A 17,918-nucleotide genomic window follows, 5' to 3' on the forward strand; every position below is an offset into this window, starting at 1 on the left:
GGGCTCTCAACTCATACCGTGAAACACATCACATGACGTAAACCACACATGCCTTTTTTCTCACGTTAACTTTTAGTCCTTGTTTGCTTCCTCCGATAGCCTATAGCCTACTGTAATAAGAGTTGAGCTAACAACGGGAATTTTATTCATGTATTTTATAAGCTACATGTGCAACCTACAATGCATATGCGTTTCAAGACACAGCCTACTCAAAACGAGTGAACAATGTAGCCTACACGTCAGTGTTTTACATATCAACGAATGACTAAACCAGGGGTGTCCAAACTGCGGCCAGCCATGCACTTTAATCCGGCCCGCCGAGCATTTATTAGTTTATCATAGGCGGCTCGCTATTTTTTTCCAGCGATAGACGACGTTGTGGTTAACTTTAGGCTACTACAAACTGCTTTACACTCTTCTTAGAGAACGTTTACAATGTCAATGTCAAAACAGCTTGTCACATTGAGATACATAGTATCTCCATTGCAGCAGATCTAACTACGTTATGCTAGTCCATTTAATTGGGGACGCATTTGAGTGTGGGAGAGAGGGCGATGGCAACAGTAGTTCCCACTACTTACCATTTATAAACTGTGAGAGGGCACAGCCATAGGCACAGCACTAGCCATAGGCTATTTGAGTGGAGCTGGCAAAGAGTCTTAAAGTGACAGTGCACCATTTATAAATGAATTAAACAGCATCAAATTAACAGTATTTGGTAACACTTTATTTTAATGTGTCACTGTCACAGTGTACTTACCTAATTAGGTACAGTGATACAACCTGTGTAACAACATGTACTATCAGGTACTATCATTGTACTTGCATAATGTATTTGTGGGTACCTACATATAGTTGTTACATTGTAATACTGAGTGTTTTTACAAAACTTTGCCAATTTGCCTACATTTTCATCAGAGGCAAAGAGCTGACCTGAGACCTGCTGGATGGGGTAAATCGGGTCATGATAGATTTGATATACAAAGCATGCTTAGCTCCAGTCAAGGCCTCATTGTCTTCAGTGTACATGTAACAGCTGTGCTGCTACAACCTTGTTACTCTTTGATACAGTGGAATAAACTGGAACAGGTCTTGTCTTGGAACAGGTCTACTAATTCACATGTACTGTGTGGTGTAACAGCAGACAGACATGTACACTGAAGACAATGAGGCCTTGACTGGAGCTAAGCATGCTTTGTATATCAAATCGATCATGACCCGATTTACCCCATCCAGCAGGTCTCAGGTCAGCTCTTTGCCTCTGATGAAAATGTAGGCAAATTGGCAAAGTTTTGTAAAAACACTCAGTATTATGTAACAACTATATGTAGGTACCCACAAATACATAATGCAAGTACAATGATAGTACCTGATAGTACATGTTGTTACACAGGTTTTACCACTGTACCTAATTAGGTAAGTACACTGTAACAGCGACACATTAAAATAAAGTGTTACCCAGTATTTCTTAAGAAATTAATTTTCTACAACAAAATTATTTTGTCATTTAAATAATACAAAACATTATTATTATTATTATTATTATTATTATTTGTGTGTGGCCTGCTGGCCAATTTTCAAAACCCAATGTGGCCCTTCAGTCAAAAAGTTTGGACACCCCTGGACTAAACGATTACAGTAAACTCATGAAAAAGAAGCAGAACTTAAGTGGCTAATGGGGAGCGTTGGGAGGATTCCCGGTGGGCTGTTAACGTTTTCCCAAATATTAACAAAGTAGCACGCACAAAACATTTGTTTGGAAGTTGTTTGGAAGTTTAGAAGTCGCAGTCAAATCTATATTTGCAGTAATTTAGGGGAGTAAATGTGAGGGGAAGAATTTGGGTGAGCCAGATAGCAAGTCCAATATGTTTAGGGAAAAAATATTTTTAAATTAATTAATAATCGTGATCTCAATATTGATCAAAATAATCGTGATTATCATTTTGGCCATAATCGTGCAGCCCTAATCGTGGCGCACGGAATTGCATGAGGCTGAAATATTAAGTCTCATTCAAAATGAAAACAACAGGGAAATGTAAATGTAATGTATGACATATTATGACAAATTAATTCAACTACTTATTCAATTGATTTCAAGTTTAACGTAATTCAAAATTCAAATTACATTGATTTAAACTTCACATTAGATTGCATTTAATGACTGTTGATAGATTTAAATTTGATACTTGGTGATTTGACTTACATGACATTTTACTTTGTCATTTCATTTTATTTAATTTTTGTTACTTTGACCTTTCATAGACGGAGCAGCGTACTCTGCAATAACATGCACCGAGTAACAAAAAGGGAGTCTTTTTCTCTTAAAGGAGCCACACTACTTTTACAAGGACACAAGGATACTTTCATGACAAGATATTCTATTCTGTTGACTCAGAAACATTTCAGCACATTTGAAAAATACAGCGATAATACCGACAACCGTGATAATTTTGGTCACTATAATTGTCATGTTAAATTCTAGTCTAGTTGAGAAGCACACCATTAGTCAAGTCAAGTCAAGTCAAGTCAAGTTTATTTATATAGCGCATTTCATACACAGAGGTCATTCAATGTGCTTTACATAAACAAAACCAAACAATAATAACAAATAAAAGCATAGAAGGGCAATATAGTCAAAGAATAGTTAAAAGGTAAAGATCATAATAAAAAGAAAACATAAAACACAAGGTAAAATCATTTAAAAATAAAGAATAATTAGTAAGCAAAAACAAAGGCAAAAGTAGTAAAAAAAAGTAATAAAAGACAAGGTAGAATAATTATCAAGGCAGATTCAGAATTTGTAACTCGGCACAGTTAGCAGAAAGCATCTGAGAACAGTTTGGTCTTAAGTCTAGATTTAAAACTGGCTACAGTTGGGGCCTTTTTGATGGTTCCACAGCTGAGCCGCATAGCAGCTAAAAGCTGCTTCACCATGTTTAGTTCTAACAGTAGGTTTTACTAGCAGGTTTTTCACCTGGGACCTGAGAGGACGAGAAGGTGTGTACTGCTGAAGCATGTCTGACAAGTATTTAGGTCCTGCTTCATTTACTGATTTATAAACAAGCAATAGTGCTTTAAAGTCAATTCTGTGACTTACTGGAAGCCAGTGCAAGGACTTAAGAATTGGAGTAATGTGGTCAGTTCTTTTAGTTTTTGTTAGAATCCTAGCTGCTGCATTTTGTATCACCTGAAGCTGTTTAATAGTCTTTTTAGGAAGGCCTGTGAACAGTCCATTGCAGTAATCAACCCTGCTGGAGATAAATGCATGAATGAGTTTTTCTAAGTCATGCTTTGACATCAGCCCTCTGAGTTTGGCAATATTTTTGAGGTGGTTAAAAGCTGATTTAGTTATTGCTTTCATGTGGCTGTTGAAATTTAGATCACTGTCAATTAATACACCAAGATTTTTAACAGTATCCTTTGCCTTCAACCCTTTTGTGTCAAGGAGAGTGGCAACCCTAAGTCTTTCCTCCTTTTTACCAAATATAATTACTTCAGTTTTTTCTTTGTTCAGCTGAAGAACATTTTGAGACATCCAGGTGTTGATTTGTTCTATACACTGACACATAGATTCAAGAGGACCATAGTCGTTTGGTGATAGAGCTAAGTAAATTTGTGTCTCATCTGCATAGCTATGATATGAAATCAAATTATTTTGAATGATTTGTCCAAGTGGGAACATATAGAGGTTGAATAATAGTGGCCCCAAGATCGACCCCTGGGGAACACCACAGGTCAAGGACGTTGGTGTTGAGGTACAGTTTCCGATGGCAACAAAGAAGCTCCTTTCTTGTAGATATGATTTTAGCCAGCTGATAACTATGCCTGTAAATCCAACCAAGTGTTCTAGTCTGTGTAGTAAAATATTGTGATCAACAGTGTCAAATGCTGCACTAAGGTCCAGTAGCACTAGGACTGATGTTTTACCTGAATCTGTGTTGAGGCGTATGTCATTGGAAACTTTAATGAGAGCTGTTTCATTACACCCCCCCACCCACACACACACACACACACACACACCATTACACCATAACAACACACACACACACACACACACACACACACTTATATGAGTTACAAGAGTAGGGGATGGAGTAGGAGGTAGAGACAAATTGACAAGCGTGATTTATTTTGGCGGAGAAATGTGCAGGACTGAGCGGCAGCCGTACTGCTATGCGGTAGATCTAGTTTAATACAACATCATAACGTCTTAACAATTTGAGTCAATGTCAAAGACATATCCATGAATTCTATGTTAGTATTTGGTATGGCCCTTTTTTGCTTTAAATTATATATACACTCAAGATCCATGTTTGTGCAAAACCTGATGACTCATGATATTGTAGCATGATTTGACAATGTTTTAAAGAGCTTCTTCCTAAGTGAAGGACTATATGTCTTTCTCATTCTTCAAATGAACAATACATTCAAATGAAAAATGCTGCACTATGAAATTCATCCACAGCATCATCATCAATAGCATAGCATCATCTACCATAGCATCATCTGTCGCCTGTGAAGCCATGGTAGCATTTCAGTTACATACAATTTGTTTCTCACCGTATTCGTCCCTTTGCCAAATTCATCAATGAGGACCAGAGAGTTTCCTGTACTTCCTTTCAGGGCGTATGCCATCTAAAGAAAAAGAGAGAAAAAAAAAAACATTTCATTGCTTTTTTGAAATTGCAAATCTTACAATAAATACACAGTTTCCACTTATCAATGATGTTTGTTTTTGTTTGTGTGCAGGAGATATGTATAAGTGAAACAGAAATGGTTAAAAAGTAAGAGAATATTGCTTACTTGATTGAGATCAATCATGAAAGTGCTGAGGCCTACAGATACAGATTCACGGCTTTGCATACGTGTGAAAATGCCATCCACCAGACCAATCTCTGCCTCTTTAGCTGGCACATCTGATCCAATCAGAGCCATGAATACAATGAGGCCCACCTACATCACACAAAGTGGTTTTACTTGGAAGATGTTTTAACTACCAGTGGGCAAGAACACAACTACAAACCGGGCTACACTCAAACAGGTTTGGATCAATATTAAAAATAAAATTTATCATAGAATCAGTACAAACTGTGGTTTGAAAATGATGATTTGATTATACATGACAACCAAGGTGTGTATATGCCTGTTTGAGGTAGATACTCTTGCCAGATGAATTGGGCCCAGTCAGTACTTTCACCTTTCCCTCAGTGTCAGAGCTCACTAGCGGATTAGACACAAACACTGGGCAGCACAATTCCAACAAAGGGTGTCTGAGCAAAAAAATAAAAAAAGAAGAAATATTATTTTTACCCCATTTATGAGTGCTACAGCTAATATAGTGAATGTGGTGTACATGTCAGGAGGTACTTTATTTGATGTCCATGTGTATGCTGACCTGGACTGGCTGAGTCTGATAGAACTGTGCGGCATGACTGTGGGGCAGCTGTAACTGTACTCCTGAGAAGCCAGGGCCATAGCTATCAGGCAATCCAACTCAGCACACAGAGACAGCACCTTATAAAGGCAGCTACTGCGCTGCAGCACCACATTCTGGAGCTGAGTCATCACTGATGTTTCTAGATCTGTCAACACAGAACTGTAGCTAACTCTCCAAACCACCAAATATTACAGTTACAAACAGAAAATCCAACACTTGAGCATCTAATGTGAGCAAATGCATACAGTGTGTGCTTCACCTCAGTGTGCTCTGTGTGTTCACTAATTCACGGATGGGATAAATGCACAGACCAAATTCCTTGTATACGCAAGTATACTTGGCCTACAAATCTGATTTATGTATACAGGCAGTTTTCAGACCCTTTCAAGTTCTTAACATGTTTATGTTTCAGACTTCATATAGAGCAGTGCTTTTTTTTTGGGGCTTTTTATGCCTTTTAATGCAACAGGACAGTGGAGAGTGACAGGAAGTGAGTGGGAGAGAGAGTCGGGGTGGGATCCCGAAAGGCATTGTTAGGGGTATAAAATAGCAACATGACACCCTGCCCAGTTAGCATTACTGTAAGCCCATTCAGTGCAAATAAACAGTCTTGCCCAAAATGCCACCAATGAACGTAATTTTGCTCTCAATCAAAAGTTTGAAGTTGTTAACTACCGTGAATAGACCCTAGGTTTTTTTTTTACTCCGGAGTTATACTTTAAGGGGCAAATTCTCCCATGTGCATAAGTAAAAATAATAATAATTTAAAAAAAACGCTCAACGCGTTGAGCGCCTTTCAGCCTGCTCAAATTCTCTAATCTGTCATTTATCATATATCATCTGTCATGTGTTTTGGGAGGAGAAACCCCAAAATTTGGGCGTTACTTAACCCTTAAAGGTGTAGGTTTTTGAACATTCTAAGTTCCGCAACAATTGAAGGTTCTAAAATTCTATGTTGAATTCAATGAACCCAGATATTCTTTAGAATGTTCATTTCTCAACATTCCCGTCACACCGGTGTGACGGTACTCCTTTAAGGGTTAAGTATACAACTCTTGCGCACATTCTGCCACTGATTTAAGCACCTCTTCAGCTACGCGCTCCCGAGGGCTGTATTAAGGTCGATCGCCACTACAAGGTGAAACAGCATATTGCTCTCGGCAGTAGGCCTAGTTTTAAATACATGTAGGTTAGACAAAACTACAGTATCAAATTTGGTGCTTAAATATGCCCTGCCACACGTATTTCATTACTTTGTGGTAATGTCTGAAGTTCTACCATGGACTTGTTTCATACCATTCTAGCGTGGTATTGAAAGCCTGCATGAAGACTCAGCTCGATTTACGCCAGTTCTCATTAATATTCAATGAGCTAAGCTGCTTGACTCTGATTGGCTAACAGCTAGTAGGTTTCGTCCATAACAAGACAGCCGTTATCAACTAATTTTAACTTCATGGCATGAACTTAGCTTGGCTAGCGAGTGCTAGCATTGTCCAAATGTGCATAAATAAAACCTGCTAGGCTAGCGAGTACATTAAACCTGTATAACATAAGACTTTCTTGAGTTGACAGTTTTAGTTACGGACTGCACTGGTTGTAGATTGCCGCGATGGTAGCCGTTATCAACTAATTTTAGCTTTATGGCATGAACTTTGCTTGGCTAGCGAGTGCTAGCATTGTCCAAATGTGCATAAATAAAACCTGCTAGGCTAGCGAGTTCATTAAACCTGTATAACATAGCACGTCCTTGAGTTGACAATAACGTTTTACTTACAGGCACTGGTCGTAGACTGCTGCGATGGTAGCCTACTGCTCCAGGCTTCAACAACAACCTTTTTGCAAAGCCTGTAGCATTGTTCCAAAAAATAAACTGAAGCCATTTGATCCTCAAGTCTGGGTTCTTGGGCAAAATGCATTGTTGAAGTTCTATTCGTGCATAGCGCACAAGTCAGTTGACATTCAGCCATCCTTGCATAGGCCTACTAAAACTGTCACAGACTAAACAAATTTTGTGGACATGGTCTCAACTGGGCGAGCTCATGAATAGTAATGAGCTCATCAATTCCACGTCAATCTGAAGAGCTTTTGCAATTGGCCTAATTTCTCTGCTTATTTCTTTTCAGTGGCTAGAGCTGACGGAGGAGGTAGCTGTTTATTTTCACATTCACGACATAGCACAAACACATATGGACCTAACATGTTAAAAAAAAATGCAAGTAAAAACGGTTTTGCGTGGCAGGGCACCTTTAATATGCCGATAGGGCTTTATGTTTTTAGCCATTAGTGTCACAAGGTGGCATATTTCCCATTACCGTATCCATGAGGCTATATTGTTAAAGGAATTATCCAGAGTAAAATGCACTTTAGATCAATTTACGGATGATTGGGAGTACATACGTTGAGTTGACATCCAAATCATGTCATTCGGATGTGTTTTGAGAAAGTTCGATGTTACCGTTTTTAGTCAAAACTCGTATTTCATTACTTGACGCGGGCATGTCATTTCGCCGCTACAAAACGCTATTTTTATACCTCTTCTACAGTTCCAAACAACATTACACATACGTGGTAGTGAGTAGAGGGTCCCTAAAGCCAAACCGAAGTATCCCGAGGTCTTTATGTGGTCGGATAGAGTCCAGAATGAATTTCATCAAGCCAGTACCTTTCTGGAAATGTTGCCATCTTTGCTGCCAACTTCAGCCCTCGTTGCATATCAGAGCTTACCGACTGTGCATCTTCAGTTTTAACTTGACGTGAAGTCATAATCCAATAGCCTACTTCGTTCAAAATCTGTCTTTCCAACTTGACCGAAGTCCTCCATATATTTGCACAGATGCCTGCACTATTGTTGAGCAGCATCATTTATATTTTCCTGTCTCTCGTTTGTAATGGAGGCTGGTGTTGTTATGCCAGTCTCTCTACTGTATTAGAAACTGCAGGTGTCAGTCTACAGCTTTGTTAGATTTGTTACATTTATATTATGAGAAGCAGCTGCCATTATAACTTTCTTTCTTAATAGTGAGTTTTTAAATTATGAATCTACACACCTCAAGCATGGTTTGACCCTTTATAAACAAACCTCAAAGCAAAAGTGAAATTTTGTTAAGTGGCATTCAGAAGGTCAATGAGAAAGTCCACATTCCACGTTTTCATATCAACCTAAATTAACGAGGTGATGGATCAGTCTGGTTCTATTTTAAATAAATCACCTCTTTCATAAGGCCGCCTTGATTTCGAACTTGCGCGCTGTGGGTGTGACAGAAGCGGGAATGGGAGAATACGCGTAACTGAAAAGTGTATAACTGAAGCACGCAAAAACGGGCTTACGTGTGATTTACACGCAAATGGGAGAATTCGCCCCTATCTAAGCACTCGCAAGTGGGACTATAAAGACAACCTTGAACCCTTGATCAGATCACTAAATCGTTGTGATTGTGGAGTAGTGTGTAGATTGATGAGAATTAAATGAATTCAACCTATTTTAAGATGAAACTGAAACATTACATAATGTGGAAAAATATGGGACCTGAAAACTTTCAGAATTAACTTTATTTGCATGTAGCTGAATGCAGTCAAAATAAGATACAGTATACCTTACCTCTGATATCACAGTGCAAGTCCCCCAGCAGATCATCAAGGCCTTTGGTTTTTTCACTACGGTAATGCAAACGCTCTCCTGACAGGAACTATTCATACATGTCAAGCATAAACACGTACAAACAACCATTTACTTACATACAGAAAAAGTATACATAAACAAAACAACATCACACAAGCCACACAAGCTTGGGGCTGCTTAGACACTAGTTGTGTGGCTGGATTTACACATTAAATTAATTAAAAAAATAAACCCCAAGAGGCTGTAGTTTACTTTAGAACAGCTAAGGGGTGCTGTCAGACAGGACACAACATAATATTAATAATAATAATAATAATAATAATAATAATAATAATAATAATAAATATAGCACAAGCGTCAAAGATCAGGCTCCAAGCAGCCCTTAGGACCCTTGTAGCTTAATTTTACAGCATTTGTTGCTGTAAGCCACCTTGGCAACTGCAGATGGGCATTGATACTGTAGAATTGTGAGAACTGAGGAGTCAGGGGAACACCATGTCCTTTAAAGGATAGCAGCAACAGCAAGTCTTCGAGCAACGCCTGAGAATCGGCGACATTAATCACTGCACCACCATACCACCAAGGTTAATGTTCGCAGGGTGCAACTGTGTGTTTGCAACTGACATATTCCATGATACATTTTGAATTGATTGAAGTCTAGAACATTGTGGAAATCAGATTGGCCTACATAATTGAATAAGAAAACATTTGAGAAATTGAACAAAGTTTGAGGTGAGACACTACAGGTGTAGGGTACATTTTTTAACCAGCAAATATCACTATGAAACTCCCCCAGTAGATTTTTTATATTAATGAAAAAAAAAACTTTTCTGTAATTTAATGTTTAAATATTCAAATTAGGCATTATCAATTTTTTTAAGTATATTTTTTGGCCTTTTTTCCTTTATTTGGATAGGACAGTGAAGATAGACAGGAAGTGAGTGGGAGAGAGAGAGATGGGGTGAGATCGGGATATGACAGCAGGTGGGATTCGAATCTGGGTCCCCATGGGCACTTGGACCTATACATGGTATGGGCGCTGTAGAGACAAGACACATTATGTCTCAGGTGGGTTTTGAACCCGGGTCTTCTGGCCAGTTCAGTGTGAGAGTATATCACAATTCATGTGATATATTCATATATTCAATAATATTTTCCTTCTGAAATTTGACCAAATTTGCTAACTTTTCAGATATTGGTCATAAGGGGCCACTTCCTTGTATTGTTCATTGAGTGTTTTTTTTAACATGACTGGACAAAATAAGGCCCCCCCCCGATAATTATTTATCAGCATTGCCTATAGATGATGTACACTGAATTTTAGGAGACTGGGATGAATGACCTCCGACTAGTTCACTTTACTTTCACTTTCATTTATAGTAAAACTGTGAGAAAAGTTGACATTTTTAGAGCAAAAGACCAAAATACACCCAGTACCAATGTAAAGATTAAATTGATGCAAGAATGTTGAGGCTAGGCCTCATTGTACTTAAGATATGAGCCAAAATTAATTATTATAGTGGCAACTATAGGCGCAGTACCTTATGTTTTGGGTTTTGAGTAGATACCGGGCCCTGGGGCCAAGTTTCAAGTTTATGGGCCTTACGGGTTTTGCTGCACAAACATTTTTAGGCGGAGAATAATAATAACTAGAGAATGTAATTCCAGGGAATTACGAGTGCATGAAAATGAAGCTAGGACAGACATAGCATAGCTTAACAAAAGTTGATAATTTAGAAGTAGACAGTTTAAAAGTTGAATGTAGATAGTTTAACAGTTGTTAACCCTTAGTTAGTTATGTTATGTTAACCCTTAGCAAAGTGCGTCAAAAAACACACCCTTTCTTCTCTGTTACATTGCTCCAGAACTGTTCATCGCAGCGAGATGAAACCTTTATTGCACGACAGAGCAGAAGTGGGGCTTTCCAAAGAGACTACACACTTGTCTGTACGATCAAGTATGAAAATAAAAAAAATCATGAAATTAAATCAAATTGCATCATATTTACAGTCTATACTTCTCTGCGTTCACCTGCGCACCCATTACTCTCGTTTTAATGACTCGCGAACCCGTGATCGCATAGATATGCCACGCATGTCAGATGAAAGAGGAGACTCAGAGCTATCATTTGATACCAAGTACATCCTTCTGGGTTATAAAACAGACAAAGTGACAGCAAAATAATAACTTCATATAGCTGGACTTACCCCACGTTTTTGTCTGTTCTTGTGGCAAAGCATGTTTATAATTCAACGCTATCATGTGTTTCTCTATGGCAAAGCATGTTCATATTCCGGTTTTGAGATCCTAGCAAATTTCTGCATGGCATCCAATTCAAGGCTCACATTGCATCCCAATTTGTTCAACAAATAAACACCTTTTTTGCCTTTACTTTGTTCATGGCAATGCAGTAAAAAGTTGAGAATTATTATGACTGCATACACATAGGCACGCAGGCTAACACGCAACCTCGGGTCAAGTCAGGTCAGATCAGTTCGTGTCACAGATATGGAGCGTAGAAAGGTCATTTTTTATCACAAAATAAAAAATGGCATTTTTTTCCGTAAATCACATAGCACATATTTCTGTAAATTGCTCAGCCCCAGAGTATCCCTCCAACATGGCAATTATATTGCCCGATTCAGGACAGTCTACCCTACACACACATGAAATGCATGTAGACCTGTGAGCTTGCTGTAGTGAGATGCATGTCGAAATATAAGAATTTTTATAATACACTTTTTATATTTTAATTCTTTAAAAATCAAAATAAAATCAATGCTAGTATTAATACATGAAATGACAATATATAATATGTGTGTGTGGCACTTACACCAGAATAACCAGAATAAATCCTTATGAAAATCCTTATGAACAAAGGTAGTGAAAATGCCCTAAAAACAGCTTAGGGTTCTAAGGGTTAATAGACAGATAGTTTAATAGACAGATAGTTTAATGGATGTTGATACACATAGTTTAATGAATGTTGAAAGTTTAAAAGTTAAATGTAGATAGTTTAAAAGTTGTTGATAGACTGATAGTTTAATGCGTGTTGATAGACAAATAGTTTAAAGGCTGTATATAGGTAGATAAGTATAAGTAAGTATAAGTATATATACTTTTTTGATCCCGTGAGGGAAATTTGGTCTCTGCATTTAACCCAATCGGTGAATTAGTGAAACACAAACAGCACACAGTGAACACACACAGTGAGGTGAAGCACACACTAATCCCAGCGCAGTGAGCTGCCTGCTACAACAGCGGCGCTCGGGGACCAGTGAGGGGTTAGGTGCCTTGCTCAAGGGCACTTCAGCCACCCACTGGTCGGGGCTCGAACCGGCAACCCTCCGGTTACAAGTCCAGAGTGCTAACCAGTGGGCCACGGCTGCCCAATGATAGTTGACGATAACTGACAGTTTGAATGGCTCTGATGTTTGCTAGCAGTTATGCTAACAAAGCTAATTATTCTGACCAAGTTACTTAGCTAACTTAGCTCATGTTTTCTAGCAGTTTTGCTAATTATGTGATTTAGCTAACTTAGCTAATCTTTTGTAGCAGTTTTGCTAAAAATGCTAACATGCTAAATATGCTAACCATGTGACTCAGCTAACTTAGCTAATCATTTTTAGCAGTTATGCTAAAATGCTAATTATGCTAACTAGCTAACTAGCTAGTGAGGACTTTTATTTTGAAACAGTTGAAGGTAGAGGATACAGTTGATGGGAGTCATAGTTGACTGACAGTTACAGCAGTTGAACAGTTGAGCAGTTGAACAGTTGAACAGTTGACAGTAGTTGAACAGTTCAAAAGTTGAATAGTTTAAAGGGACTTTTATTTTGAAACAGTTGTGGGCAAAGGAGGCAGTTGAAGAGGATCTGTAGTCTTAATACAGTCAGTAATACATACGTAATACATTGTATGCTTAAAGCCTGAGACAGATGCTGCAGGTGGCCTGAACACCTGTGGCCGGTTGCACAAAGCACCTTAAGTTTTTTCCCTTAAGTATGACCCTTAAGACTTAATTTCTCCTCAGGTAAGGGATTTACTTAAGGGCGTTGCACAGAATACCTTAAAATGTTTCCTTAGTTAAGGAGAAACGTCAAGGGATTTACTGCACTGAAAGGGATTTTCCGGCATGAAAATTCTATAGTTTCCACGGAGATTGTTCAACAGCTGTAGCCTAGCTAACTGCCTTTGCCGCGATGCCGTTAGTTAACCCACCGAACACAGTGCTTATATCTTATCATTCATCTTACCTTAATAATATTAGCGGAAATTATCCAGGTAGCAAATAAAACATGTTATATACATGAACTGAACTCTCTCTGAACTCTCTCCCTCCTCTCCCCCCTCCACCCTCAGCTACATAACATCCTGGACATTGGACCCAAAATGGCCGCCTGCACTACTCCACTTGCACACTTGCACACTTGTACACTTTACAACTGGTGTTGTTGTCCTGAAAACACAACACTTCTGCTGCTCTTACATAACTTGCACCACTATGCCACTTTCTTCTTACTTAGGTCAAACAGAACTACCCAAGCCTTTTATTGGCCTGAATTTGCACTAGTATTTTTATTGACTGTCTATGCACAATTTCAACCACATTTTGCTGCTCTTATTTTTTTCATTATTATATGTGCCCTCTTATTTACTTATTTACTTACTTTTTTATTTACTTATTTACTTACTTTTTTGTTTACTTGAATGTTATGTTTGTCTGTGGACCTAAATTGGTAAAATATGTCTTGTCTTCACCGTGGGATAGTGAGAAACGTAATTTCGATCTCTTTGTATGTCTGGAACATGTGAAGAAATTGACAATAAAGCTGACTTTGACTTTGACTTTGAACAATACTAGTTGGCAAGTTAGAAATGATCCTGACTGTCATCAGTGCACCAACGTTTTGCCTAGCGAACCGAACCGAAGCTCATAGGCTAACAAGACATCCACATGAATTGTTAACATTAGCCTACGTAAACCAAACAATAACAATACGGCATGTTTCTGATAGGCCTATCTATTTGACAGAGGAAGCATATTTTTATATTGTTTTGAATGGTCAAAAGTAGTTAATAAACTTCATTTATTAGCATCAATTCAGTTAATAATATGGTTAAGGTAGAGTCAGATGTCCCTTAGGATTTTCCCCTTAGTTAGACTACTAAGGTCTTTTGTGCAACAGTTTAAGGGATTTCTTACAAGATAAGGAATACTAAGGGAAAATGTTAAGGAACCTTTAAGGAGAAAACTTAAGGGTGTTTGTGCAACCGTTTTTATTTTAAGGGACCCTTAAATCAGATTTTAAGGGAAAAACTTAACTTAAGGTGCTTTGTGCAACCGGCCACTGGCATAGGATTCTAATTGCTCTATTGTGATGTCATAATCTAATGTTAAGTCAATGGGGAAATTTTAGTAGTTTTTAATTAATAGTTTAAAAAGTATAAAAGTTACAAAGTTGATTGAAAAATACATAGTTAAAAAATACATAGCTGAAGTCACCTAAGTAAGACCTACGCAATGTAGTTTGAACGAAGTTTCTACGTTAAACGGTTGAAGCCGCATTAAACGCACAAAAAGCGTTAGAAGAAGAACTAGAAAAGCATTTCCTGAAGGAAATATAGTGCATGAAAATATGATGTAAAATATGCAGAGTAAAAACAAACTATATTGGTTGCTAGGTAGATGAGGTTTAATATAGTTGGAATGACTGAACAGTTAAATAGGTGGATAATTTAAATGGTTCAATTATTTAGGTTGTTAGTTATTGTTATTGTTAGTTGACGATAACCGACAGTTGGAATGGCTCTAATGTTTGCTAGCAGTTATGCTAACTATGTTAACAAAGATAATAATGTTAACCAAGTTACTATGCTAACTAGCATGCTAACAATATTAAAATGCTAACTATGCTAACCATGTGACTTAGCTAATTATTTTTAGTAGTTATGCTAACTATGCTAACTAGCATGCTAACATGTAAACTATGTTAACCATATGACTTATCTAATTTAGCTAATCATTTTTAGCAGTTATGCTAACTATGTTAACTAGCATGTTGACTTAGCTAACTTAGCTAATCATTTTTAACAGTTATGCTAACTATGCTAACTAAGCTAACCATGTTACTTAGCTAACCTAGCTAATCATTTTTAGTAGTTTTGCTAAAAATGCTAACTAGTATGCTATTAATGCTAACTATGCTAATCATTTTTAGCAGTTTTGCCAAAAATGCTAATAATATTAGCAATGCTAACATGCTAACTATGCTAACCATATTACTTAACTAACTTAGCTAATCATTTTTAGCAGTTTTGCTAAAAATGCTAACAATGTTCACATGCTAACTATGTTAACCATGCTAACTAACTACAGTGGGTAGGAGTCATAGTTGATGACAAGTAACAGTTACAATGGCTGAACAGTTACAAAGTTCAGTAGTTTAAAGGGTTAAATTGTTTAACAGTGAAATATTGTAGTGAGGACTTTTATTTTGAAACAGAGGAAGCAGTTGAACAGGATGTGTAGTCTTAATAGGGCCAGATTGTATGCTTAAAGCCTGAGACTGGCAGTTGATCCAGGTGGCCGGAACACCTGGCATAGGATTCTAATTGCTTAACGGCTCTATTGTGATGTCATCAGCCCATGTTTTGCCCAATTCTGAGTAGTTTTTAATTAATAGTTTAAAAAGTATAAAAGTTACAAAGCTGAAAAATACAAAGCCCACATGTCCTAAGTAAGACCTACGCAACATAGTTTGAATGAAGTTTCTACGTTAAACGGTTGAAGCTGCATTAACTGCGTTAGAAGAAGAAAAATAACTAGAAAACGCAATTCCAGGGAATTACTAGTGCATGAAAATGCAAAACACATGGTGTGAAATATATTGTTAAAACAGATGATGTGCTAATTGGCAACCAACATGAGGTTTAATATAGTTGGAATTACTGAACTAGGTAGATGAGGTTTAATATAGTTGGAATGACTGAACTAGGTAGATGAGGTTTAATATAGTTGGAATGACTGAACAGTTAAATAGGTGGATAGTTTAAAAGGTTAAATTATTTGCTAGGTAGACAAAGTTTAATATAGTTGGAATGACTGGACAGTTAAATAGGTGGATAGTTTAAATGGTTAAATTATTTGCTAGGTAGATGAGGTTTAATATAGTTGGACTGACTGAACAGTCAAATAGGTGGATAGTTTAAAAGGTTAGCCTGAGAAACTGATAGGATGCAGGTGGCCTGGCCACCTGGCCTAGGATTCTAATTGCTTAACGGCAGTCTTAATAGAGCCATATTGTATGCTTAAAGCCTGAGACAGAGTATATAGTTTAAAAGTTAAATGTAGATAGTGTAATGGATGTTGATAGACAGAAAGTTGAATGGATGTTGATAGGCAGATTGTTTAATGGATGTTGATGGATAGTTTAATGGGTGGATGAGTGAATGGTTTGAAGAGGATGAATGGATAGAAAGTTGGATGAAATGTGTCTTATATCCTTGTAGAATGGAGAAACACAGAGAGAGTTGGTCTAGTTCAGTAGAAAGCAGTTGATACAGGTGCAATCAGTTGAACTGATTCTTTGATGGGGCCTAGATGAGCAGCTGGAAGATGATACAGGTACAAATCAAGTTAATTAGTCCATTGTGATGTCATCAGCCCATGTTAAGTCTATGGGGAAATTTTGAGTAGTTTTTAATTAATAGTTTAAAAAGTATAAAAGTTACAAAGATGAAAAATACAAAGCCCCCATGTCCTAAGTAAGACCTACGCAACGCAGTTTGAATGAAGTTTTTACGTTAAACGGTTAAAGCTGCATTAACTGCGTTAGAAGAAGAAAAATAATAACTAGAAAAGCATTTCCTGAAGGAAATACAGTGCATGAAAATGCAAAAATATGATGTAAAATATCATACAGAGAAAAAACAAACTATATTGGTTGCTAAGTAGATGAGGTTTAATATAGTTGGAATGACTGAACAGTTAAATAGGTGGATAGTTTAAATGGTTAAATTATTTAGGTAGATAGTTGACGATAACTGACAGTTGAAATGGCTCTAATGTTTGCTAGCAGTTATACTAACTATGTTAACAAAGATAATAATATTAACAAAGTTACAATGCTAACTAGCATGCTAGCATGCTAACTATGCTAACCACATTACTTAGTTAACTTAGCTAATAGTTTTTAGCAGTTTTGCTAAAAATGCTAATTAGCATGCTAACATGCTAACCACATTACTTAGCTGACTTAGCTAATCGTTTTGAGCAGTTTTGCTAAAAATGCTAACTAGCATGCTAACTATGCTAACCACGTTACTTAGCTAACTTAGCTAATCGTTTTTAACAGTTTTGCTAAAAATGCTAAATAGCATGCTAACATGATAGCATGCTAACTATGCTAACCATGTTACTTAGCTAACTTAGCTAATCATTTTTAGCAGTTTTGCTAAAAATGCTAATTAGCATGCTAACTATGTTAACCATGTTACTTAACTAACTTAGCTAATCATTTTTAACAGTTTTGCTAAAAATGCTAACTAGCATGCTAACACGCTAACTATGCTAACCATGTGACTTAGCTAACTTAGCTAATCATTTTAAGCAGTTTTGCTAAAAATGCTAACTAGCATGTTAACATGCTAGCATGCTAACTATGCTAACCATGTGACTTAGCTAACTTAGCTAATTATTTTTAGCAGTTTTGCTAAAAATGCTAACTAGCATGCTAACATGCTAGCATGCTAACTATGCTAACCATGTGACTTAGCTAACTTAGCTAATCATTTTTAGCAGTTTTGCTAAAAATGCTAACTAGCATGCTAACATGCTAGCTATGCTAACCATGTGACTTA

At 37.3% G+C, this 17,918-nt stretch overlaps 2 protein-coding genes across 11 annotated transcripts in view; one reads left to right on the forward strand and one right to left on the reverse strand.

Annotated features, from left to right (window-relative positions):
* The window catches only part of lypc (ly6 domain containing, pigment cell), a 161,874-nt gene that overhangs the window by 35,559 nt on the left and 108,397 nt on the right, over positions 1 to 17,918 (forward strand). The gene's annotated exons all lie outside the window — the stretch shown is intronic.
* msh5 (mutS homolog 5) overlaps positions 1 to 17,918 on the reverse strand; it is a 115,128-nt gene that overhangs the window by 12,304 nt on the left and 84,906 nt on the right. For all 10 annotated transcript variants that reach the window (XR_006034698.1, XM_042107491.1, XM_042107496.1 and 7 more), the window contains 5 exons: positions 9,036 to 9,123; positions 5,396 to 5,582; positions 5,144 to 5,270; positions 4,804 to 4,953; positions 4,561 to 4,635 (listed from right to left, as the gene is read on the reverse strand). Coding sequence is in view for 9 of the 10 variants with exons in the window: in XM_042107491.1 (XP_041963425.1) it covers positions 4,561 to 4,635; positions 4,804 to 4,953; positions 5,144 to 5,270; positions 5,396 to 5,582; positions 9,036 to 9,123 (627 nt within the window). In the remaining variant the exon portion in view is untranslated. The remainder of the gene's footprint in view (positions 1 to 4,560; positions 4,636 to 4,803; positions 4,954 to 5,143; positions 5,271 to 5,395; positions 5,583 to 9,035; positions 9,124 to 17,918) is intronic.

The sequence above is a fragment of the Alosa sapidissima genome, chromosome 10 (assembly GCF_018492685.1).
Source record: "Alosa sapidissima isolate fAloSap1 chromosome 10, fAloSap1.pri, whole genome shotgun sequence".
Lineage (NCBI taxonomy): Eukaryota > Metazoa > Chordata > Actinopteri > Clupeiformes > Clupeidae > Alosa > Alosa sapidissima.